The sequence below is a fragment of the Nyctereutes procyonoides genome, unplaced genomic scaffold (assembly GCF_905146905.1).
Source record: "Nyctereutes procyonoides isolate TBG_1078 unplaced genomic scaffold, NYPRO_anot_genome, whole genome shotgun sequence".
In the NCBI taxonomy this organism is placed as follows: Eukaryota; Metazoa; Chordata; class Mammalia; order Carnivora; family Canidae; genus Nyctereutes; species Nyctereutes procyonoides.
The window spans coordinates 21,227,064-21,252,599 of NW_026575140.1; the positions used below are offsets into that span (position 1 = coordinate 21,227,064).

Here is a 25,536-nt window from a genome sequence, read left to right on the forward strand (position 1 = left end):
TTGTGTTTGATTCATTGAGATACTGTTCTCTGCGACTCAGTCGTGTGGGATGTCAGTAGGCATCAATCAATTAGAATGCTTCTTTCACTTTATGTAGTTGCCATGTTTTTGCCAAATAGAGCTTTCTGAACATTTGATATTTTGTTGATGTGTCCCAGAAATTTGGGATGGAAACCGTACGTAATTTAAGATAATCTTCAAAGTTTCTCATCTAGGAGGTTGGCAGAACAATGAAGTGTGTTTTTTGGCATAAGCATAGAAGCTGGTTTTGAGAAAATAATGGACCTTTTGAGTTTAAGGTTAAACAAGAATATAAGAGTGAAAGTATTGTGGGGTTAGCAGCCTGAAAAATGGAGCTGGAATATGATTGAAAAATTCACATTGAAGATGTGAATTTGGACTTCAAAACAGTTGAAGCTGAGAGAACAGGAGAGCTTCTTGTGGGGGATATTGACGGGCCACCCCAAAGGAGAGGAGGAAGGGGTTTGAAGCAGAGTCCAGTCTTGCAGGGTGCAGGATCCACTGACAGAAAACGTGTGTGTGAGAGAGCTCTTGATTTTAACAGATTGATGGTTGATCTAGCTGGATGTATAAAAGGATGCTGGATTGGATGGGAGGTTATTTCTGAAAAAGTGTTGGAGGTGAGTGTTAGATTTCGGTTAGTTTAGAGCAAATGGGAAATGAGCTCAGTTATAAAGAATTGTTTTTTGTGGAAAAGACATGTCTAAAAAGTTGCATGGGGGCTGCTCCTGGGTGGGTCAGTTGGTTGAGCATTCATCTCTTGGTTTCAGTTCAGGTCTTGATCTCGGGTTCTTGAGATCAAGCCCCACGTAGGGCTCTGCACTTGACAAGGAGTCTGCTTGATTCTTCCCCTTCCCTTACCCTGATCAGGTGTGCACTTGTGTGCGCGCATGCTCTCGCTCTCTCTCTCTCTCAGATAAATAAATAAAAATCTTTAGGAAGTTGCATGGGAGTGGAATTTTTTTACCAAATTATTTCCAGTTGCATGATAGTTTTCTTCTGATTGACATTTAGCTTTGTTACCTTTAAGTTGTCTGTGATTAGTAAGCCTTTATAAGCACTAAAAGAGTCCCCATTTTATTATTTAATTTATTAATTAGCAATAATTGCGCCTCGGATAAACCTCATTGGCTATGATACTGCCACTGCGCAAAGCTTACTTAATTTTAAAAAATATTTTGTGTGAGAGAGCACGAGCGGGGAGGTGGGCAGAGGGAGAGAGAGAAGCATACTCTCCTGAGCAGGGAGCCTGATGCAGGCCTCCATCCCAGGACCCTGGGATCATGACCTGAGCAGAAGGGAGACGCTTAACCTACTAAGCCCTCGAGGCTCCCCAAGAGTTCCCACTTTAAAAATATCTGCCCTGAATGTTGTTCATCAAGCAGTAGGTCCTTTTATAAAGTGAATAATAGGGATCCCTGGGTGGCGCAGCGGTTTTGCGCCTGCCTTTGGCCCAGGGCGCGATCCTGGAGACCTGGGATCGAATCCCACGTCGGGCTCCCGGTGCATGGAGCCTGCTTCTCCTTCTGCCTGTGTCTCTGCCTCTCTCTCTCTCTGTGTGTGACTATCATAAATAAATAAAAATTTAAAAAATTAAAAAAAAAATAAAGTGAATAATAGTCTCAAATGGTTTCATAGTTGCTTCTGTCTGGCTTGGGAGCAGAACTGAGTACGAAGCAGTTCTGTTCACCTATCCTCCTGTTTGCTTTTCTCTCCCACCTCTCGATTGCCTATAGTGGTAGAGCTTTTTCTTAGGTCAAGGGAATACCCCTACACAGTGATTCTGAACCCTAAGTGCTCATCAGAATTACACAGGAAGCATTTAAAATGTTGCCTGAAGCCTTGGGATCCCCTTACCCCCATGAACCCTGAAAATTTTTAGGTATAGCCTGAGGATCCTCAGGTGGTTCTAGGGGTAGCAGGGGCTGAGAGCCACTGCCATAGGCCATTAACCTGCCTCACTGACTCTGCTTCCCTGTTAGATGAGCCCCACCAGTGGTTGGTTTTCTGCTTCTGTATGGAGAACAGAGTATTGTGAGCTCATTGGGTGAAATACCTCTTTTCCAGGATACTCAAGTTTCAAGCTGCACATATTTACAACAAGGGGGACTTGCTGAAGCCTCAAGTTTAGTTTTCTCTAATAAAAGATCTTTAGGGGCTGCTGGGTGGCTTGTTCAGTTAAGTGTCCAGCTCTTGGTTTTGGCTCAGGTCGTGATTCCAGGGTCATGAGATCAAGCCGCACTTTGGGCACTATGCTCAGTGCAGTCTGCTTGCGATTTTTTTCTTCCACTCCCACTCATATGTGCTCTGTCTCTCTCTCAAATAAATAAATCTTTTAAAAAAGATTTTAAATCATAACATGAACTTAAATACATAATTCGGTCTGTTGTTTCGGTTGGTAAAGTAAACCATTTCTGCATAGTTGCAATCTTGTTTTCAGCAGATCATTAGGTGGAAGTAAAGCCGAAAAAGCAAGCAGTGGACTCAGCTGGCCTTAGCTGTCGGCACCTATTCTTGTGTTCTTGTATTTTCAGCAGATCATAATTTAGCAGCTTTTACTGCTTAGACCAACTCTTCTAAGTAACTTGGTTGTCATTAACACAGCCAAAACAACTCATTAAGGGGAGCATTCTGTATTTCCTCCCTCTGGATGTATGGGATACAGGGGGATACGTTAGGCAGTCCTAGATCTTACAAAATGCTTAAGAAACCATTGGCAATGGCTAGCAAATTAGAAGAAAATCATTTATGTAGTAACACTACTTTTTCCCAAATGTGTTTAAACTTGAAGCTCTGGTTTAGTGATGTACTTTCCTTTCTGGCAGGTGGCCTTCAGTAGCCGAGCTTCTGTTGGTTTAGTTCCAGCATATTTCATTAAGTAAAAAAATCCTGTAGAACAGATGCACTTACAAGTTTCTGCCCATGTAGCACTCTGTTTAATGAAACACTCCAGGTTTGACTCAGTGTTATTGGCAGTAATTGTCTGTGTATGGTGTGGGGTTTGAGTAGGTGGCTGGGGGATCTAGGCAGTAGAACGGCCAAGCCAGACCAGAACAATCTGAGGTATAGTGATGGAGGAACTACAAGAGTGGGCAGCAAAATACAGATGTCCTGAACCAAATCATGGGTGATGGTATATTCTCCCAGTAAGAGTCTTTGGACCAAGGAACATGAAATCTTTAAAAAAAATCCTGATGTGTGGATGTTTACAAAAGGAGTGATTAAGAATTCTGCTTATGTAAGTGAAAGATTTAATACTGTGGTCCCTGGTCTTCAGGAGCTGCTTTTATAGTACAGCTGCCTTATCCTCCTTAGTTGTAGATGTGCGCTGATTGTGCATTGATTTTAAAAAATCATTTTGAGGTGTAGTTTAATACAATAAGTGTACTCATTTTAAGTTTTCAGTTTGAGTTTTGATAAACACCTGTCGAGGGAACTACCAGCACAAACTGTTGCCCAGAAAGCTCCCTCGTGCCCCCTGCCAGGAGTCTTCACCCTGTCTGAGGGTGAACCGAGGCATTACTGATCTGCTTCCTGTCAGTCGAGGCTATTCTCCTTTTCTAGAATTTTATTTAGGTGCAGTTATACGGGGTGTACTCTTCTCTCACTCTGCATAACATTTTGAGATTCATCCATCCTGAAAGAATTCTCTCCCTTTTGTTACGGAGTAGTATTTCATTATATGGGTGTGCCAAGTTCTCTCTTTAGCTCTTGACGAATGTTTGCTGTTTGGGTGTTTGTGAGATTGAAGCTGTGGTCTTCAGTCACATGCAAGTCTTTGATGGACATGGTTTTTCACTTCATGTGGGTTAATAACTACCTGGAAGTGGAATTGTTAGGTCATGTGGTGTGTGTTTTATTTTATAGAAAACTACCAAGTTTCTTCAAAGTGGCTATGTTGTTTGACACCTGCATCAGCAATCATGAGAACGCCCCTTCCTCTGTATCTTCACCAGCACTTGGTGTTTATCAGTCTTGGTAATTTTATTGTGCATCAATTTTAAAAGGGAAGAATTTTTTGTCCACATTTATGACAGAAAAGGGAAACTGCAGATAGGTCGTTCTCAGTGAAATACATTTTTTTTCTTAAAGTTTAAGCCAGAAAGAGAGAGGGACAGTGAAGACTGAGAGTGCCCTCTTCACACTGGACACAGGTGATTTATTTGGTAGGCAAGGATAGTAATACTACCCTAATCCTTTCTGATCACGTCCATGGTGTGTTTTGGTGTATTTTACCCTTTTCTTTTTCCTTCTGGATTTAAAATGGGAACATTCATTTTTCTTTAGTTGGAGAGGCCACATGATAATTGTGAATGATTTTCCTCTAGGTTAAAATATATGCCTTCAAAAAAAAAAGATTTATTCATTTATTCATCAGAGACAGAGACAGAGAGAGGCAGAGACAGAGACATAAGCAGAGGAGAAGCAGGGTCCCTATAGGGAGCCTGATGGGGGACTCAATCCCTGGATCACACCCTGAGCCAAAGGCAGACGCCCAACCCCTGCGCCACCCAGGGGTCCCAAAATACATGCTCTTAATAAGTTTTCTCTAAAGCTTAATTCAGATTGTTTTGGTTGTTTAAATGTTGTATTTTTTTTAAATGTTGTATTTTAAAATTAAAAGTTACACCTTGGTTATATTTAAAAGTGAAAATTGCACTTCTGGGTGGAGCATCTCTGATGATCTTAAAAACGGGAGAATAAAAACCAGTCAGAGCAGCCAAGGTGATGTGTCAGCACTGACATGTGGGAAGTTCCCTGATGTGGAGGATGGAGAGGCTCTCATTCTTTATCCCTAGAATTTACATTTGTGATAGGGTTTTCCCTTTATCTTCCTCTTCCTTTTGGTTCAACAAAACTTTTTTGAGCACCTGCTATTGTGCCAAGTACTGCATTAACTGCTGGCGATACAAAGATGAATTTAACTTGGTTTTGTTCTTTTAAAAAAGACCTTTATGGGGGCATAATATATGTGCACTGAATTTCACCCTTTTAAAGTATATATGATGAATCTTGACAAATGTACGCATTTGTGTAATCACCTCCATAGGTAATATACCTTTCAGCCCTTCCTGTGGTTCTCAGAACATCCCCATATGTCTCCTGCAGCCTGTCCTCTTATTCACCCTTGGCCCCAGCAAAAGTAGAGCTACTGTTAATTTTTTGTTTATTGGAGTTCTGCGTGTTTTCCCTTATCTTTTTTTTTTCCTTCCTTCCCTCCCTCTCACCAAACCTTCCTTCCTAGATTAGCACATAGGTGATTGTAATGAATATTAAAGTAGGTGGAATCTTGAACTTCCTCTAGAGCTATCCCAGATTATATGCACTAAATTTATTCCCTAATAATTTATCATCTCTTTTCCATGTGATAAAAGTTCTAGATAGCACGTTAGTGTATAGTGAGGACTCTTTGATCTTGCTGTTTAGTATTAGTTGAGAGCAAAGCAAGTTAAAATTTAACTGCCTTTGTGGAAGGTAACTAATTCTAATGTAGACGTAGGACTGGAAAGTTGGTAAAAAATGGATTTCTATTAGATGAATCATGTTTTCTAATTTGGAAATGCATTTGGTGGGGACAGGTTTTAGCTGAGAATCTCCATTACAGCACTTCGTATACAGCCAGTCTGTTACAGATCCTGCTTAGGAAGGTGAGAGGCAATCTTCTGATAGAACTTTAGTAGTCACATAAAATACACAAAACTAGACAGTATACCGCACTGTTTTGATGGTTGAATTGTAAGAAGAGGGTTATGCCTTTGGGAGTGGCTTTGTAACACAGTTTGTCCATTCAGTCCCCTTCTCAGGACCTCTCTGCCCCAAGAAAGTAAAACAGAGTTCTGCTCCAACCCAGTCCATTGAGGAGCAGGCCTTCCTCTGCCTCCGTCTTTGCTTTGCCCTTTGTAAAACTCACTGCAGCTTGCACTCCACTTATGCTGTGACAAAACTGTAAATGTCGTGGTGTCCTGAATCCAGTGTCTGTTTTATTTAGTTTATTATAATCTAGCATAGCTCAATGTGGATAGTTGGTGCTCAGTACGTATGGTTAAATCAACGCAGTTCCTGCTGTGCATCAACTGCCTGTACAGTGTTATCGCCACATGTCCCCAAACCACCTACAGCATTTTGTAGAGTTGAAAGTGTGCTGTGAACTTTCAGTAGATGTCAGTTAGTATCCATCAAGTAGCAGGCATGATCAATAAAGTTTAGTAAAGGGGTGCCTGGGTGGCTCAGTCAGTTAAGCATCCGTCTTCAATTCAGGTCATGATCCCCACGTCCTGGGATTGAGCCTCATGTCAGGCTCCCTGTTCAGTGGGGAGTCTTTTTGCTCTGCCCCTTGCCCCACCCATTTTTTCTCTCTCTCTCTCTCTCTCTCAAAAAATCTTAAGAAAAAAGTATAGTGAAGAAATTAGACTTTTTTTTTTAAATTTATTTATTTATGATAGTCACAGAGAGAGAGAGAGAGAGAGGCAGAGACACAGGCAGAGGGAGAAGCAGGCTCCATGCACCGGGAGCCCGACGTGGGATTCGATCCCAGGTCTCCAGGATCGCGCCCTGGGCCAAAGACAGGCGCTAAACCGCTGCGCCACCCAGGGATCCCAAGAAATTAGACTTTTTATGCAAGCACTTTTCTTCTTTTACTTTGTTGAGATAAAATTTACATATTTAGAATTCACCTATTTGATAAGAGTACATTTCATTGATTTTTAGTGTGGTCACAGAGTTATACAACCATCACCAAGTCAATTTTAGAACATTTCGTCACTCTAAAAAGAACCCCTAGGTCCAATAGCTGTGATTTCCCATTTCCCCTTTTCCTGAACCCCTAACAACTACAATCTACTTTACACCTCTAGAGATTTGCCTCTTCTAGATCTTTCACATGAATGGATGCTACAACTTGTGGCCCTTCGTTCTTTTATTCAGCATGATGTTTTCAGGCTTCATCCATGTGTAGCATGGATTTACCTGAGGATGTTTCCAAACCCTTGTTTTTTTTTTTTGTCCTTATTAGATCCAGGATCTACTTTTGGAGCCAGGGAGAGCTCTGGAGGTTTCTAGTTCAGCACACCCTCATGTTAAAGATGAACTTAAGGCTCACTTCACCGTCAGAACAGTTTGTTAGTCCTTCCTGTTTCATCATCTCTCCCAAATTCATCTTTCTTGGGTTGGGAAATGAGGAAGAAGGAGGCTTTGCGCCTCTTAGCCTCTTGTTTGCGGTGCCTGCTTCTGTCCCTGCGAGGCTCAGCTGGTGCCTGGGCGCAGGAGATGCTTCTGGGAGCTGGGCTCCAGTTGCCAGCCTCATCGCCGGCCTCAGGAGACTGAGGGGGTCCGTGGGTGTGCAGCCACACGTTCACTGCACTGCCTTTATCTGAAATTTTTCCTCTGAGGCCGCTCTCCTATTTCCATGAGTCCCTTTGAAGGCAGAAAATATGCTTCGGTGGCACCCTACATACGTCTTTGTGCTTTTAGAGATGAGGTTTTGAAAGTTGGACTGGAGGCATGACATGCTGTGTTCCCGCGCCCCCTAGTGCTGCACTGGAGTGCTGGTGCCCCGTTTCTCCAGGCTGCCGCTTCTGGAGATCTGTGCACAGCCAGCTGTAGGTGGGGCGGCAGTGGGGCCTTCCTTGCCCTGACATTGCACCTTTGCTTTTCCTGTAGCGTGAACATGGTGTTTCCAGGTTTGCCCAACCTTTTCCCCAGGGTTTACGGAGCAAAACCCTCTAAGAGCCATGGCTTTGGGTCTCCAAACGATGAGACCCAGAGTAGCCACATCCTGGTGTGCTGCACTTCAGTAAGGTGTCTTGTGTTCATCCTGTGTTGTGGGCTTGCCCCCTTTTCTTGCAGCACTTCTATTTTTGTCATATCATCTCTGAAAGGATAAAAAAATAATCAGACATGTGAACACTAGGAGTTCTGAAAGCCTGAGCTGGGGTTAGTTGGAAATAAGGGGAAGTCAGCTGTGTCCCTGGTAGTGGGCAAGAGCCTCTACACCTCACAGGCTTGTCTCTGTAAGATGGGAATGGAGAGGCTAAAAGCCCTTGGGGTGTGCCCTCTGACCACATGCCTTTCCTCTGGGCATCATGGCAGCTGGGAAGGGAGCATCCCATTTTGCTTTCTTGTTCCTTATGACTCCATTATTCATCCAACTCTGGTGGGGTTTGCTTAAAACCTAGAAGGAGTTTCCAGTTTTGCCTTATAGTATTTGTGATAGCTATTAGAAGAGTGAAATTCTAAATGACAATATAAATGTTTTTGTAAAAAAAAATTAAAAAAATAAATAAAAATAAATGTTTTTGTAATGCATTTGGGCTGAAAGAGGGCCTTCAGGCATCTTCTTATGTTTTATTCTCACCAAACCCGTGAACTGAGCATCTATGCTGGGCCCTGCACTGGGCTTTGAAATGCAAGAAATAATGCACGTGTTCCTACTGTTTCTTCTCCCACGCAGACTCAGTTGTCCTGTTTTATCTTTTTTTTTTTTTTTGCTCTAATAGGACAAAACTAATTCATTCAGTCTGTGACATTTTCTTCCCCACTAAATTATAAATAATGTGAAATCAGGCAGAATCATTTTTATCTTTTTTAACCCAGGCTCCTATAATATTTTTTCCCTAAAAAGACTTTACATTTTTAAAAAACAATTTATTTATTCATGAGAGACACAGAGACACAGGCAGAGGGAGAAGCAGGCTCCATGCAGAGAGCCTGATGTGGGACTCGATCCTGGGATCACGCCCTGAGCCGAAGGCAGATGCTCAACCAATGAGCCACCCAGGCATCCCAAGCCACTCAGGCATTCCTCTCTGGAGGATTATTAATACATGTAAAGTCTTGGGATGCCTGGGTGGCTCAGTGGTTGAGTGTCTGTCTGCCTTCGGCTCAGATCGTGATCCTGAGATCCTAGGATCGAGTCCCACATCAGGCTCCTCACAGGGAGCCTTGGCTTCTCCCTCTGCCTATGTCTCTCCCTCTCTCATGAATAAATAAACAATTAAAAAAAAAAAAACCCTCCAGAGGAAGGAGAATGTCTTATACTCGGAAATAGTTTCAGATTTACAGAAGTTGCAAAACTAAAAGTAGTATGAAGAACCCCCCCCCATTTACTCCTTTACCCAGATTGACCAGTTAAGATTTAATGCCCTTTGCTCGATCGTTGGCATGTGCTTGAGTTCTCTCTTCACATACACACATACTCCCAAACTCATGCACACATGCAGACACACACTTTTCCCTCTACCCTCAGATTTGAGAGATTACGCACCATGATCTTTTACCCCGATATGCTTGAATGTGTTTCCTAAGAATAGGAATATTCTCTTACATAACCAGTAAGATAGTTTACTGCTTTCATAAGTCTACACTGGTGCAATACTTTTTATAACCTGTCCATATTCTAATTTTGTCAGTTGACCTAATAATCTTTATAGCATTTCCCTCCAGGATGGGATCCAGTCTGGGGTCAGGCACTGCATTTGTCATGTCTATTTAGCTTCTGTCATTCAGGACTTTTCCACAACCTTTCACAACACTGATTTTTTTTTTTGAAGAGAACAATCCTGCCCTTCTCTGACCACATTCTTCATTTTGCCAAATGTAGAATAATTTGTGATTGAAAATTAGGAAGGCCTTTGGAGAAGATACAGAACCTGAACACATAGTGGCATTTGGCCATCGTGAATTTCTGTGACAGACTCTTCAGCATCACAACGCTGTGTGGCTTCGACCTTTCGTCAAGCATATTAAGTTAAATACTTGTCAATAAAATGCAGGACAGTGTTCTCTGTCCACGCACTGGGATTGCTCTCGAATAAATATTTGATCTTTGTTTTTGTAGATTTTAACAGGACATTTAAAAATTACCTTTCTTCCTACCAATGATTTATGTAAGCTGTTTTTTTTTTTTAAAGATTTATTTATTTATTCATGATAGAGAGAGAGAGAGAAAGAGAGGCAGAGGGAGAAGCAGGCTCCATGCCAGAACCCGACGTGGGATTCGATCCCGGGACTCCAGGATCACGCCCTGGGCCAAAGGAGGCGCCAAACCACTGAGCCACCCAGGCATCCCCATAAGCTAACTTTTATAAGCAACTCTCCTATTTGCCTTTCTGGAACAGTGTGAATAATAAATACTGTTGGTAATGCTTCTTGTGGTAAGTTTTTAATGATGCAGGTGATTTTGTTAAACTCTGAAATGATGTCATAACCTCAGAGTTTTTATGGGATATTTTGTTATATCGTTCCAAGTGAACATTTGAATGGTTACCAAAGAGGTATTTGTTACTGTACCTAGAAAGAAAGATTTGTCCTTTTTGTTGCATGCACTGTGAAGGGTGGGAATTCTCTTTTTTGGGAAACTTTCCCTTGCCTGAGACCCCAGTGGCTTGAACTCTGCTGATCTGAGAATGAACTCCCTCCTCTACTGCAGTCCTTCATTACATTTGCATTTCTGGTTAAGCATAAGCAGTATGTGTACAGGCACAGAGGAAAAAGATCTGTGTCGTTTATGTGCTGTGGGCATATGGGGAATACTCACTCTGGAGGAAACGAATCCTAACCAGACTCCTTGGGGAGGTGAGCACTGTGCATAAGCGCTGCCATTTTTGGCATCAGCTTCCTAGCAGTCCCCTCTGTCATCTCAGTCACAGAACTGAAACGACCATTCTTTATATTGTGGAGGTGTAACTGCTCACTTTCAGACTGGTGCATTTGAAGGGTTGAAAATTGGTCTGATTGTGACAGGAGGATGTGATTCACGGGTACTTTGATGGCATTGTTTGTTGACGCATGTGAGCCTGCGTTCAGGAAATCACAGTGGAGTAACACAGCTCCAGCTAGCCATTTGTTGAGTGCTAAGTGATATTTTAGTGTTGCATAGTTGATAGTTAGCAGTTGCTTATGACGGCTTTTTTGGATTAAATGTTCTCATCAAGTTCTAATCTGTTGTCGGTAAAATCTTGAACACAAGCGCAAATTTAGGTGCAAACTTGTAATTTCTTTGCAAAATGAGTGTATCTTTAATTGTATGGTGATTTCTGAATTGTTCATATTGACTTTTTGCAAGTAATTTTTTGAATAGATAAAGAATTCAGAACTAAGAATTCTGACACAAGACACATTAGGAATCTGGTGCGGCTGCACTGCTTGCACGTGGCTTTCCCTCGGCTCAGGCTTTTCTTCCCTTTTGTTCCCAGAGTGTTCTCTTCCTTTAACAGTATCTTGGAGATTTTCTCCCCACCTATACAGCAAGCTCTTCCTCATTTCTCCCCATTTAGATTTGTGACCAGGTTGAAGGTATGTATCTGGTAGAGAAATTAGTAGCGTGAAGTTGTAATAAAAATGCATTTAGGGGCATCTGGGTAGCTCTTTTGTTTGAGCATCTGGCTCTTGGTTTTGGCTCAGGTCATGATCTCAGGGTCCCAGGATTGAGCCTCTCTGACAGGCTCCTCACAGTGGGGAGTCCGCTTGAGGATTCTCTCTGCCCTCCCCCTGCGCTCTTTCTAAAATAAATAAATCTTAAGAAAAAAAAGTTTAAAAATCTATAAGAAAGTTTTTCAAATAATAATTATTATTTTAAGATTTTATGTATTTACTTGAGACAGAGAGAGTGTGGGCACGCGCAAGAGGGAGCGCAGGGGGGAGAGGGAGAAGCCGAGTCCTCGCTGAGCTGGGAGCCCAAAACTGAGGCTCTGTCCTAGGACCCTTGAGATCATGACCTAGCTGAAAGCAGATGCTTAAACATCTGAGCCACCCAGCTGCTCCTCAAATAATACTTTAAAAATAAAGAAATTAGGGGTACGTGGGTGGCTCAGTCCGTTGAGTGTCTGACTTGATTTTGGCTCAGGTCAGATCGAGCCCTGCATTAATTGGGCTTTGTGCTGGGCATGGAACCTGCTTGGGATTCTCTCTCCCTCTTGTAAAATAAATCAGTAAAAATGGTTAAATTGAAAGAAACAGAAGAGAAAATTTTTCCTTGGGACCTTTCTAAGCACTGCCATGGCTGGCAATGAGGCTGCTCCCAACTGCCTGGCATAGGAACATGGCACTTGCTGGTCACTCCCTCTCCCTCTTTACTGACATGGCATTAATAAATTGTCCGGAATGTTAGCTCTTTTATTGCACTACCCATATCTTTTTAAGACTTTAGATTGTATGTAAACCAAAATAAAAATGCCTGCTTAGAAATGTGATTCCTGATGCAGACCCAGGAAGAAAATCTGACTCAAGAAAATAACCTAACAATCCTGTCGAGCCTTCCACTTCTCATCTTTATATGTCCTTTCCACATTCTGAAATAAAATCGGAGTCCTTCTTTCTTTCTTGTAAGAGAAGATAGAATGGATGTTTTTGCTATTTATATTAAATTAAGCACCAGGAATCCGGTTTCTGCATCAGACTTCACAGCTGCTGTATCAGCAGTTTCTTGGGTCTTGCTTCTTTGTTTACAACTCTTGTATCTTTTGAATTCATTTTTTGGAATTCTTAAACACCCCTTCCTCAACAGAGGGGTGTGTGGATGTAAGATAATTTTTTTCTTTTTTGCATTTGAGGAGTAATCTTAAATTGTAGAATAGAATTCTATGAAAACAAAATGCCTTGGAATTCTAGACATAATACCTTTTTCTTGGAAATTTAAAACCATTACTTCATTGCTTTATATATAGTCTTATTGATGATTCTGCTATTACGACCTTCTGCTGAGTTTTTAAATTTAGTAATTTAAGTTTAATAACTTTCTGATGTGCATGAACACGACATTGTTCTCTGATGGCACATCCCTCTCCCCTTTTTAATTAAGTAGGCTCTGTGCCCAACACAGGCTTATGACCTGAACTCAAAACCCTGAGGTCAAGGTAGCATGCTCTTCTGACTGAGGCAGCCAGGTGCCTCTACTTGCTCCTTTGTGATGACTATCTGGATTTCTTTCATCTGTCAGAATCTCTGTAAGGATACAGATTAGAATTTCTTTGCTTTCTCTTCATTATTGTCCTCACATGTCCTGTGATTCTTTGTTGTCCACTTCTGTATGGAGACTGAAATCATTAATGTTTTAGTGGATTGTGTGTTTCTTTGGCAATTAGGATGGTTACTGCTTTTCCAACAGGCTCTCCTGTGAAAATTTCCTTACCCCCAAAAGTTCCTGTGTGCCTCTTTGTAATCAGCCCTTTACAGCCACTGACCTGTTTTCTGGCCTTATAGTTTTGCCTTAGAATGTTACATAAATGTAATCATATCACATGTAGCTTTTTAAGTTGGACTTCTTTCCCTTAGCATGATGCTTTTGAGAGCTGTTGAATAGCTTTTCATTTTATAGATGTACCACGTTCACCTCTTGATGGACATTAGGGTTTTTTAGTGATGATGAATAGAGCTGCTGGAAACATCAGCATACTTATTTATTTATTTATTTTCTTTTTTGGTGGACAGAGGTCTTCATTTCCCTGGGGTAAGTGAGTAGGTGTGGGATAACTTGGTAAGAAACTTCCAAACTCTTTTCCAAAGCGGCCGTATCATTCTGAGTCTGTGTCAGCCATGTAGAAAGTTCCAGTCATTCCTTATCCTCATCAGCATTTGGTATTTTTGGGACTATCTTTTCCCAGTTTATGGCTTGCCTTTTCATTTCCTGCTGAGTAAATTTTGAGGTTTTATATCTAGACTTAAAGATCTCTATCCAGAGTGGGCCTGTAAAGGGATGCCAGTCAGCAGTGTCATTTCTTCACCTCCACCCTTTCTGCCACTTCCTTTTCTCTTGGAAGATACCTTTCCCTTCCATTGCTTGCTTTACACCTGGCTGCAATTAATTAATACACGCTTTTTTCCCCTGGTGTTTGAGATGATAAGGGGGTCTGAGTTCACAGTGAAAGTATTGCAGATGATGATTTCTAAATTGTTTTGGGACTCTGCTTATTTTTACCATAACTATCAATGAACAATTTCTTTGTGGATCTTTTTTGAGTATGTGTGAATATTATGTGATGATGTTGTTTTTAATACGTATTTATGGTTTTGGTAGCTATTGCCAAAGAGCCCTCCAGAAGTATTCTCCCGAGAAATATCGGTACACTTGGGCGCCTGGGCAGCTGTGTCAGTTGAGGGTCTGACTCTTGGCTTTGGCTCATGACCTGAGGGTTGTGAGATAGAGCCCCTGTCAGCTCTAGGCCCATCAACTCTGCACTCACTGGGGAGTTGGCTTGAGATTCTTTCCTTCCCCTCTCTGCTCCTCCCCCCAGCTGACACAGTCTTTCTAAAATAAATAAATTTTAAAAATCTTAAATATCAGAGCATTCTTTTTTTTTTTTTAAAGATTTATTTATTTGAGAGAAAGAGAGCATGTGTGCGTGCGTGTGCAGAGGAGCAGGAGGTGCAGAGGGAGAGGGAGAATCCCAAGCTGACTTCCCTCTGAACTTGGAGCTCTGTATGGGGCTGGATCTTAGGACCCTGAGATCATGACCTGAGCTGAAATCAGGAGCTGGCCACTTATCTGACTATACCACCCAGGTGCACCTTGGTGCAATCTTATTAACAGGCAATGAGAGTTGTCATTTACTCACATTTATGATAATAATGGACATTATCTATTTACATAATATGTAGTTACTAGTTATTTTTGAATCACATGCTTGGAAATTTCCCTGCAGGTTACTCAGCTCCATTAGAGCAGAGGAACCACAATTCTGCTTACCATTTTATCCCCAATACTGATCATCATGCATGGCGTTAGTAGGCTCTAAATAATCACTGATTAGATGAATGAATAATTTAGTGAGTGATTGGTTCTTTGTTGTAGAAATCAAGTCATTCTGATTCTTTTTTTTTTTTTTTTTTTTTTTTTTTAAATTTTTTTTTTTTATTTATTTATGATAGTCACAGAGAGAGAGAGAGAGGCAGAGACACAGGCAGAGGGAGAAGCAGGCTCCATGCACCGGGAGCCCGATGTGGGATTCGATCCCGGGTCTCCAGGATCGCGCCCTGGGCCAAAGGCAGGCGCCAAACCGCTGCGCCACCCAGGGATCCCCCAGTCATTCTGATTCTTGTCAGTGACTTAGTTTTAAAGCTCCAGGAGAATATGAACTGCTAGGCACTTACCAAACTTGCTTCCATTCATTTGAACCAGTTGTTTTTCCAGAAAGTTACACTCAGAATTCTGTGAAGTGAGGGTTCACAGCTAGACTTGCATCTGTTCAGTAATTTATTCATCACGTTTAAATGAAATTTCAGGATGAAGAGGTACATATATATATCTTAAAGATCATCAGGATCATTACCATTTTCCTTTTTTTTTTTTTTTTTTTTTGATTTCCTTATCTTCCTCTGAGAACCAAGTTTTCTATTCTCCATTAGCTCATGGCCCAGAACACTGACGTGGAGGTAGTGAAATGAGTCAGCAGAAAGGTGAAGGGGATATACCTGGAAGTGTCTGTGAGCCAGAAAGTTCTCCTTCAGGCAGGACTCTGCTTCCGCGTTTGGTGTACACAGTTGGCCTCTTTCTAAATAAGCTTTATCGATTTCAGAGTGTTCTTTGACAATTTATGGAAAAGGCTAAATATTTTCTTGTTAATTGGAAATCTCTGCTTTGCAGGCCCTTGATTTGCAGAGCTCAAGAAAGGATCTTGGGGCTCCTGGACTATGATTATACAATCTTAGGATTGTATAATATGTAGCGTTTTTTCTGAAAGTGTATAAGTTGTATATTTTATGTGATCAGGGCCTGTTTTCTCTTTTCCAGTATATTTTTGGAGATTTTAGCCCTGATGAATTCAATCAGTTCTTTGTGACTCCTCGCTCTTCAGTTGAGGTAAGACCAAACATTTTCTTGACTATATATGTAAGTATAATTAATGGTTATGTTTTAGTTTTGATTTTTAAATTTATGCTCTTTTGATAAATCCAATGTATAGAAAAGGACAGAGACTAGTAGGAGAAATTCCCAAACCCACCAGCCAGGTTTTACTGATATTAATAAAATTTTGCTATATTTACAAATAGCAAAACACAGATACAGTTGAAGCCTCCCTGTACCCCCTTCCCTCTGCCAGAAGTAACAGCTCTGCTGAATTGGTATTGTTTACTCTGATTTTCAGCTTTTACTACATACATGGGTATCAACAGATAGTAATATCTTATTGTTTTATGTGGTTTAAATGGTAAGTGGTGTCATACTGCAGTTGACTCTTGAACAACACAGGGGTTAGGAGCACCAGCCCTAGCTGATTTGAAAATCTGTGTATACCTTGTGATTCCCCCAAAACTTAACTACTCATAGCCTACTGATGAACAGAAACCTTCGTGCTAACATTAATAATTGATTAACACATTTTGTGTTATAAGTATTACGTATTTATTCTTAGAATAAAATAAACTAGAGAAAAGAAAATGTTAGGAAAATAATAAGGAAAATACATTTATAGTACTGTACTGTATTTGTAGAAAATAATCTGCCTGTAAAGTGGACCTGCACAGTTCAAACCCATGTTGTACAAGGGTCAACTGTATATTCATCATTTTGAGGTTTGTTTATTTTAAACTAACATATTCTTTATATTTATATCTGCTGATTTTTTTTTTTTAATTTTAATTGCTAATTACCATAGATTCAACAGCTCTCACAGCTCACTAACCTTTTTCCTTTTGAGGACCATTTAGGTCTTCTGTTCTTACATTGTTACAAAAATATTGCAGTAAACATATTTTACATGTCCCCTCATGCTTCTTGGTGGGGTTTCTCCAGGATACAGGTCCTAGGAATGGAATAGGTCAGTTTGCAATGAGTAATTGGCTGTACTTTTACTGGAGACTGCTGATCTGCTTTCGAAGTAGTTTAGCCGACTGGATGGATCCCCATCAGCAGTGCATGAGCATTCTTACCATCTCATTTAAAGAAAAAATTCTTGCTTATTCTCAGTATAGGCATACTTAAAATTTTTGTTAATCTGATGGGTATGAATGGATTCTCATTGTTTTAATTTATAATTCTCGGATGACAGTCAAAAACTGCTGCATCATTTTCATGTGCCTATTGACAACACAGATTTCCACTTCTGTGAATTAACCCTATCTCCCTTGTCCACGTTTTTTGTTAAGTGGCTTGTCTTTTTCTTATTGCTTATAGGATTAAGAATCCCTGGCTTGGGTAGCCCCGGTGGCGCAGCGGTTTAGCGCCGCCTGCAGCCCAGGGCGTGATCCTGGAGACCCGGGATCGAGTCCCACGTCAGGCTCTGTGTGGTGCCTGCTTCTTCCTCTGCCTGTGTCTCTGCCTCTCTCTCTCTCTCTGTCTCTATGAATAAATAAAATAAAAAAATCTTAAAAAAAAAAAGACTCCCTGGCTTTGCATGTTACAGGTATCTTTTCCAGCATGAGGGCTTTTAAACTTCATATATGATGCGCTTTTTTTGTTGTTGTTATGCAAGGGAAGTAGATTTTTAACTCCAATGTCAAATGTATTGGGTTTTTTTCCTCATGGTTTGTAAGTGTCTTTAAGAAATACTTCCAGGTGGGATCCCTGGGTGGCGCAGCGGTTTGGCGCCTGCCTTTGGCCCAGGGCATGATCCTGGAGACCCGGGATCGAATCCCACGTCGGGCTCCCGGTGCATGGAGCCTGCTTCTCCCTCTGCCTATGTCTCTGCCTCTCTCTCTCTCTCTCTCTCTCTCTGTGTGTGTGACTATCATAAATAAATAAAAATTAAAAAAAAATAAAAAATAAAATAGAAAAAAGAAATACCTCCAGGGGCAGCCCCGGTGTCACAGCAGTTTAGCACCGCCTGCAGCCTGGGGTGTGATCCTGGAGACCTGGGATCGAGTCCCACGTCAGGCTTCCTGTATGGAGCCTGCTTCTGCCTCTGCCTGTGTCTGCCTCTCTCTCTGTGTCTCTATGAATAAAATCTTTAAAAAAACAAAAAATACTTCCCTTCCCTGAGGTAATAAAGATACTGGTTTTCTTCTAAAAGTTTTAAGGTTTTGTTTTCACTGTAGTGTATACTACAGTTGAAATGGACTTTGCTGTGCATGTGAAGTGGGACTGTAATTCGTCTTCTCCCATGGCACTGAGCACTAGGTCATTAGTTGTAGTGCCCTTTGGCTGAGGCCCTCCTTTTATCTCTGTATCATTACCATGCGTTTTAATTGCTGCGACTGTATAATCCATATTCTGGGAGGCTACACACCCTCTTATATTTATTTAGAAGTATTTGATTCTCCTTCATCCTTACTCTTCCTTAGGAATTTATGAGCAGCATGTCAAGCTCCATAAAAAAAATCCTATTGAAATTTCTGTTGGAATTGTGTTAAAATTGTGGGTTAACTTATATAAGAATTAACATCTTTATGATAGTTTTCCTAAACACATTTTTGGTGTATTTCTCCATTCAGGTCGTCTTTTATGTCCATTCTTAATGTGAGTAATGGTGTCTGTTTTAGTTTAATAGAAGCTTACTGGGAACATTTGTTCATATTGTAAATATAAAAACTGTTGAAATTCCATTGAAGAGGAGAAAGGGTGGGGGGGCGGGGAGTAGGTAGGAGTCAAGTAGAACTACTTAACTTTAATGAGACCTAGCCAGCCACTTAGATTCCTTAATAAACATCCATGGTAGGTTTGCACACATGTGAAGTGTTTTTGGATGGAGTTCTTTTATTTGGCAAAGTGGAGCAGGGGAGGCTGACTCCTTAGAATTGGAGCCACAGGCCAGTGTTGCATGTGGCCTTGGCTGGTCCTTCCCGCTTCTTCACCTTGGCTTCTGGAACTCTAAGCTCTTTCTGGAGCTATAGAGGAAGGATTAAATGACAGCATGTTGAAAGTGTTATTTTAGCTGCACAGATGAGAGAAAGATTTATTGGTTTCTCCTCTTTCATTTTAGGAAAAGGGAAGAAATCAAAGAAGACAACGCTTATATCAGGTTTTATTTTAGAACATGAATAAATCCAATTCCCTGCCATCTCTGCTTTGTGTTCATTGATGGTAATAGGATTTTAAGGAACATAAGGATACAATTTAGTAAAACTAAATTGTATTTCCTAAGTCAGTAAAATGTATCTGTGCATTTTAGATTCTATAGAATAAGACTTTAAGTTTAGTGTTTCCTGACAAAAAAAGATAATAATTAATTAGGCAAAACATAACCAGATCCCATATTTCCCAAACATTAGTATTAACTGAGGTTCTACTCTATATACTTTGTTAATGGTTTGAATTTTAAATCATTTTTTGTCTTTGAATCATGGTAAGATTTGGGGCACCTGCCAGGAATAGGACTGTCTGTGCTCTTTGCAGTTACGGTTTTAAAAAACAATAAAGCCTAACATGTGTTTTACAAAAGCTTTTCTCAAGTGTGTGCATTTATGTGGGTTTGTGAGGGCTTGTTTGCAAGTAAGGGTCAGAATAAAAACTTGAGTTTTCATGTGATGTGAAAGTGGAAACTGTACCATATTTCAGGGCTGAAGAAGCTAGGCTCCACTCTCCCTTTGCTATGTAAGCAGGCTGGCCAGTCTTGGACAGTTTCTTCCATATCATTGTGCTTTCTTAAATGGGGAACTGGAGAATGTCTACTTACCTCATAAAAATATTGGGAAATCGTTAGTATGTGGTGAAATACCTAGTGGGTAACAAATGTTAGCAGATAAGGGATGTTGGTGGTAAAATTATGTCAAACTTCTAATTGCAGAAATAATGGCTCTGTCTTATCAGAATGAATTATAACCAGAAATCTTAGTAAGTCTGGCTTATTTGGGGATCTTCTGTGTTTCTGCTTTTGAGTATGCATTAACAGATGTTGTCTGTCAAAATCACATATAGTCAATCCAGTAACCGGCAAAAGGGAAATGCAGGCTAATTAACGTGACTGGGCCAAGCTATCTTTCTCACTATTTTAATTATAATTCAGGAGTCTGGAGTATACTAATAATATAATCACATGGGGGACAGACTGTTTCATGGGGTGATGTGTGGCTGGATTAGTGGGTGCGGGAGTGATGTTCTCTTCCTGGCACTGCGATGTTGCTGGCTGGGCCTTTTATCTTGTGCTGAGAACCACTGCAGCCCCTATCAGCACTGCTCCTGCGCTATGCCTTTGGAGGGAACTAAAACCCCGCCCTGGTTTTCATATACTTTGGCTGTTAGGAACTTGATAAAACATTGCTGTCTACTTGGGGCCAAGAACCGATAAAACAAAATTTGAGAAACAGAAGGTGTTAAAATGTAAAAACATTCTACCTTTCTGCTAAAGCACTGATCCTTTCAGCTGAGTTTTGGACTCTGTTTTAGTTTGCCTGTTTGAAAGCTTGCCACTCATTGGCCAGATAGGGTGGTTATCAGCTTAATAGAATCTGAAGACACAAACAACTGACTTCTGTAATGGGATCCTAAATATTAGTATAAATTTAAAGGTAACATGTCTTTTCTAAAGCTGTGCTCTAATTTATAAGCCATCATGATTTAAAAATGAATTTCTCAGGGCGCCTGGGTGGCTCAGTCAGTTAGGTGTCTGCCTTCAGCTCGTGTCATGATCTCAGGGTCCTGGGATGGAGCCCTACATCAGGCTCCTTGCTCAGCCAGGAGCTTGCTTCTCTCTCTGCCTCTCCCCTTCCCCCTGCGCACACGCTCGCGTTCTCTCTCTCTCTCTCTCTCTCTCTCTCTCTCTCTCTCTCTCTGTCAAATAAATAAAATCTTTAAAAAATTAAAAAAAATTAGTTTCTCTAACTGGAAAAAATATAATTTATTGAATAAGCATGATTTGAACCCTAGTCATAATCACATCATTAGTATTCAGAAATGAACAGCATGCTCATTGTTCTTCAGACTTCCAGCATTTCAACATTTAAGGCAACACATACACACTTTTGAATGTGCTACTGAACCATGACAAGCCCAGGAGAGCATAGTTCAGCAGCAGGTGCCCATTATTCTCAGTGGTTTGATGTATCTGTGGGGTTTCAGAGGAGAGATTTAAGGTTCATGAGGGTCTTTAAGACAGCAGAATAAATAGTTGGTAGTGCCAAAAAGATTTTAAAACATTTTATTTTATGAAATCTGACATATTAAATTGGGCAAATTTAAGATATAGGCCATGTTGATTTGATACATTTCTGTTGCAAGCTTGCTACTGTAGCTTAGCTGTATTGTGTCACATAATTACCATTTCTTTTAGTGGTGGGAACAATTAAAATCTGGCTTCTTAAACAGGCTTAAAGTTTATAATAAGGTTTGTTGTCTGTAATCCCTGTACCATGTATTAGACTCCAAGGATGGTTTATCTCCTGGATGCAAGTGTAAGCCCTGACACAGTGGCTCTCCCATCCCCTGCTTCAGCCTTTACTAGTGCCATGCGATTCTTCTGTTTTTTTTGAGTTTTTGTGTTTTGTGGGGTCTTTTTTAGATTCCAAAGATGAGGGAGATATCATACAGTATTTGTTTGAAACATTACCTTCCTAATCAGAGCCCTAGTACTGACTTCACAAGATGATAGCAGTGTTTTCAGTTGATTTGACTTTGTATCTGATGTAAATAAATTTCAGTTTTTTTACATTGCTCACTTTGCATATATGTGTGAGATTTTATTTTTGCTTTGATTTTATAATTTTGTATTCTTACAAGTAGCTATATAGTTAAAGAGGGAACTTTGAGGAATTCTTAAAATTTCATTCTGTCTGGGATAAACACACATTTGCCACAGATTAGAGGGCATCTTATAAATGGTAGAGGTGTGTTGAATTAAAGGGACCATATGCCTATCGTGTAAAAAAGATACATAAACACACATACCCCTCTTCTGTGCCTGAACTCATTCCAGCACCAATTGCCACAGTTGGACTCTTACCAGCTTAGTAACTTAGAATAAGTGTTGTAAACATTAGCAAAATGTCAAGGGATGCCTGAGTGGCTCAGTCAGTGAAGCGTCTGCCTTCAGCTCAGGTCATGATCCTGGGTCCTGTGATCAAGCTGCAACTGATCCGCAAGAGACACAGGCAGAGAGAGAAGCAGGCTCCATGCAGGGAGCCCAATGCGGGATTCAGTCCTGGGACTTTAGGATCACATCCTGGGCCGAAGGCAGGTGCTAAACCACTGAGCCACCCAGGGATCCCCTAAATAAAGAAAATCTTAAAAAGAAAATTTCATTATTACCCTGGAGTCTGTTTTCAGGTCTGGCGTCTACCACTTAATATATTTTTGTGTGAATGTAGCATGATTAAAAAAAAAAAAACAAGCACTTAGTCCCTCACAATTGTATATGTTTCCATCAGCAGGGGGCACCCTTGTGTTAGAACAAGGGGAGGCATTCTGCATCTGGGAGTTTGCTAAACTTCTTTTGTGACTGCAGGGAAACATGAACCTGCTTGCTTGTTAGATGCACCTTTCTTGCTCCGTGTATCCGTGCCAGCGGTAAATGCTGGAGCACTGCGTGCAAGTGTCTGCTCTTTGTGCTGCAGGTCCAAGGCCAAGTGTCATCCTTGGTAGTCCCTAAACGGGTTCTTCTCTTGTGTCGGCTGTATGAACACCGGGCGCCCCCCAGTGGACGTACATGCAGCTCTCAGGCCCTGCCTGCGTTCTGTTCAATTCAGTTCCTTTGTTTCCTTAGGTTCATTCACTCCCTGGTGGAGACAGCTTGGTTACCATGATCACTGAATCCACGTGCTCAGAGTTAATTGGAGAAATCTGCTGAGGAGGACCCTTGCACAGCAGTTCTCAGGCAGGGGCAGGCAGGAGACTCTCTGGGGCCCATTCAGGAACCCTGGGCATCCCGGGGAAGGGGGGGTGCACTTGGAGAGGTGTTGTGTTAGGGTGTCATTCCTTGTTCTTTTGTTCTCTAAGTCCACTTACCTTAGTCCTTCCGTCCTAACTTTGTCATCCTGAATGTATCCGTTTGAAACATTTCAAATTATTATTATGGGATGGCTAAAAAGAAGAAGTCTTTGGATTTTTTTTACAAAGAGATCAGATACTTGCCATTTCCAAACAAGAAATGTGGTTTCCGGTCATTAATTGAGTTACTAAAGACACTGTGTTAAAAAGGGAGCCGTGGTTCCCAGACTTCTCTGTGGGCTCTCTGGACTCTGCCTGGGGGTCTGGGCCCGACCTGCCCTGGCTGTGTGGACATGCAGGGATGACGAGCATGAAAGCCACATGGTCACTAGCAGTCGTCTTTGCTAGTGGCCCAGGACAAGTGGCTGTGGTATCTGTGGGTAATCTCTAACATCCTATGAAATGAAGGGTTTGTCATGGCATTTTATTGTAGTCGACTTTCATGTCCATTGGAATCCATTTTTATTTATTTTTTACCTCCTTTCTGGATCTTAATGACAATATTTAAGACCATTCCTACGGTATTTTTTTTTCTTAAATGAAGGTGATTTAATTTTACTGTCTCCGTGTATGTTATTTGGTAAAGAAAAATGTTATGAGAAGAAGTTGAATGGATAAAGAGTTTTAATGAAAAAAATATGTTGGGTTTTAACATTTCATTGAATTAAAATTTGTTTTCCAATTCCCTTTGCAGCTTCCCCCATACAATGGAGCAGTGCTGTGTGGCACACAAGCTACAGATGAGCTACCTGATGGTAAGTTGGTTCTTTCCTTTATCTTCCTGACGTGCATTCTGGCTCTCTGTGCTGGGTGGGCAGGCTATTTGGAAATCATGTTTTCCTGCAGGTTCATACTTTCAAATAAACATTCCCTTACAGCTTGATGTGTTTGTTGTAAACTATAGCATATTTCATCTCTGAACCATTTTCATTAGTGAGGTAAAGTATAGTCTGTGCTTCTGAGTGGCAGTTCAAGGTTTAGGTAAGGAAACAGTTGTTTGTTTTTCCTTGATCATTCTCAGTGACCCACATACGTTCTTTATAGCCAGAGCTTTTTGTAAAGTTCTTAGGTGGCCTTCCATCTGGTTGTAGAGGCTGATGGGCCAGATCTGGTGATTATCTAAGAATGTACTCTTTGCATGGCTCACTGATGGCTCAGATCTGTTCTTTGGGTTACATTTACATCCGTTTGTCACCTAACGCTTTTGGGAATTCAGATGACCTTTGCACCTCCTGGTCTGTTCCTTTTTTGGTCTCTGTTACAGATACAGAGCTAATTACTGGAGACAGTGCTTCTTGAGAGGTGGTGATTCTGTGTGCTGGAGTAATAGCAGATGGTTCGGTTGCTGTGGGCTCCCAGTGTGTAGGTCCAGTCTGTGTGGACTATACAGTTTGACTCCCCGAAGGCCCTTGCTGGCCTTGGAGAAGTGAACACGGAGCCTTTGCTCTGAGAGCCAGGGGTCTAGTTCCCTGTTTCTTTAGCATGGTCAGACCTGTGAATGGGGTTTTCGTTATAATTTAAACATAAACCTTGAAGAGCCTGTCTAGATTTTTTATGTACAGTAAAATCAGAGCACTAGTTTCTAACATTTTTAGCAGTTTTGTAAGAAACTGTGATCCGGGAGACTGAGGGAAAGATCTGTTCTAGTCGCGGCTCAGGATGAGAGTGAAGTGGAGCTGGGGGGACATGCCCTGCCCAGCCTCCGGAGTGGCTGTTTGCTGAATCTGTCAGATTTCTGTCTCCACGCACTATGCACATAGTAAGCATGCTGCAGATGTCTACTCAGTGCTTTCAAGTGTTTCATCGTTCTTTTCCCTTCTGTGTTACTCCTTTCCTGATCAGCACATGGCCCCCGGGGGGCCCAGGCTGTAGATAGGAGGCTCCACCAGCTCTTCTCCCTCACACCACACCCCTGCTTCCAGGCTGTCCTCCCTGCTCAGTTCCTGCTTCTTGGCTCCTTTTCTCCATTGTCTCTTCTCTCAAGTCTATCTTTTAATTTGACAAAAACACCGCATGGGATCTTGCCACCTGCTCGCGCTGTTAGTGACAGGCCAGCTTAACAGCCCCTGTTCCTCTGGGGTCTTTTCTGTTCTCTTGTGACATGAGATTGACATTATTTCTTTTATGACATTTATTTGTTTTACGATGCCTGTCCCGCTGTCCAGTAATGAATCTGCCTCCTTCTTTAGACTGAGTTAGGCTGTGGGTCTCAGGGATCATAATCATCCATTTCTGTGTGCTCAGCAGCTATGCACTGTAGTATCTGGAGTGGTGTAGACTTGCAGTATGTTTCTGGATGAATGATTTAGGATGATTTGTTCTACCTCCCAGCATATGCAGCTACAGCAAGCTCTTTGCAGGGTTTCCTTATCACCATGTGCCTTTTATACCTCTGCTTTTTTTTAGTCTGATCCTACAGCTGGAAATAGCCTCTACTCTTCCCACCCCCCCACCCAGCTATCCTGCCACTTCTCCTGACTTCTCCGTAGCTTCTGATTGAGCTTGGTCACGCCTTCCTGTATCTAGAAACATTCTTTCTGTAAAGCTGTTGAGGCCTTATCTTGCCCTTCCTCTGCACTGTCAGCTTTAGTCCAAGGTGTTTTTCTACCAGCGAATGTCACTGCTTGAGGCAGGGATTTTGCCTTACTAATCTCTGTGATAATAAGCACTTTACTATATAGCTAGGTACTCTATTAATTAATTGGTGAAATCAGCTGAGGAAGCTA

At 41.3% G+C, this 25,536-nt stretch overlaps 1 protein-coding gene and 1 non-coding gene across 2 annotated transcripts in view; one reads left to right on the forward strand and one right to left on the reverse strand.

The window, feature by feature from the left end:
• The window catches only part of USP10 (ubiquitin specific peptidase 10), a 73,615-nt gene that overhangs the window by 19,100 nt on the left and 28,979 nt on the right, over positions 1–25,536 (forward strand). The window contains exons 2-3 of the mRNA XM_055304868.1: positions 15,746–15,814; positions 23,505–23,565. Coding sequence (XP_055160843.1) covers positions 15,746–15,814; positions 23,505–23,565 — 130 coding nt within the window. The remainder of the gene's footprint in view (positions 1–15,745; positions 15,815–23,504; positions 23,566–25,536) is intronic.
• LOC129498010 (U4 spliceosomal RNA) lies at positions 1,040–1,178 on the reverse strand. Its single transcript, XR_008662048.1, has one exon. It is a non-coding gene; the product is annotated as a U4 spliceosomal RNA (small nuclear RNA).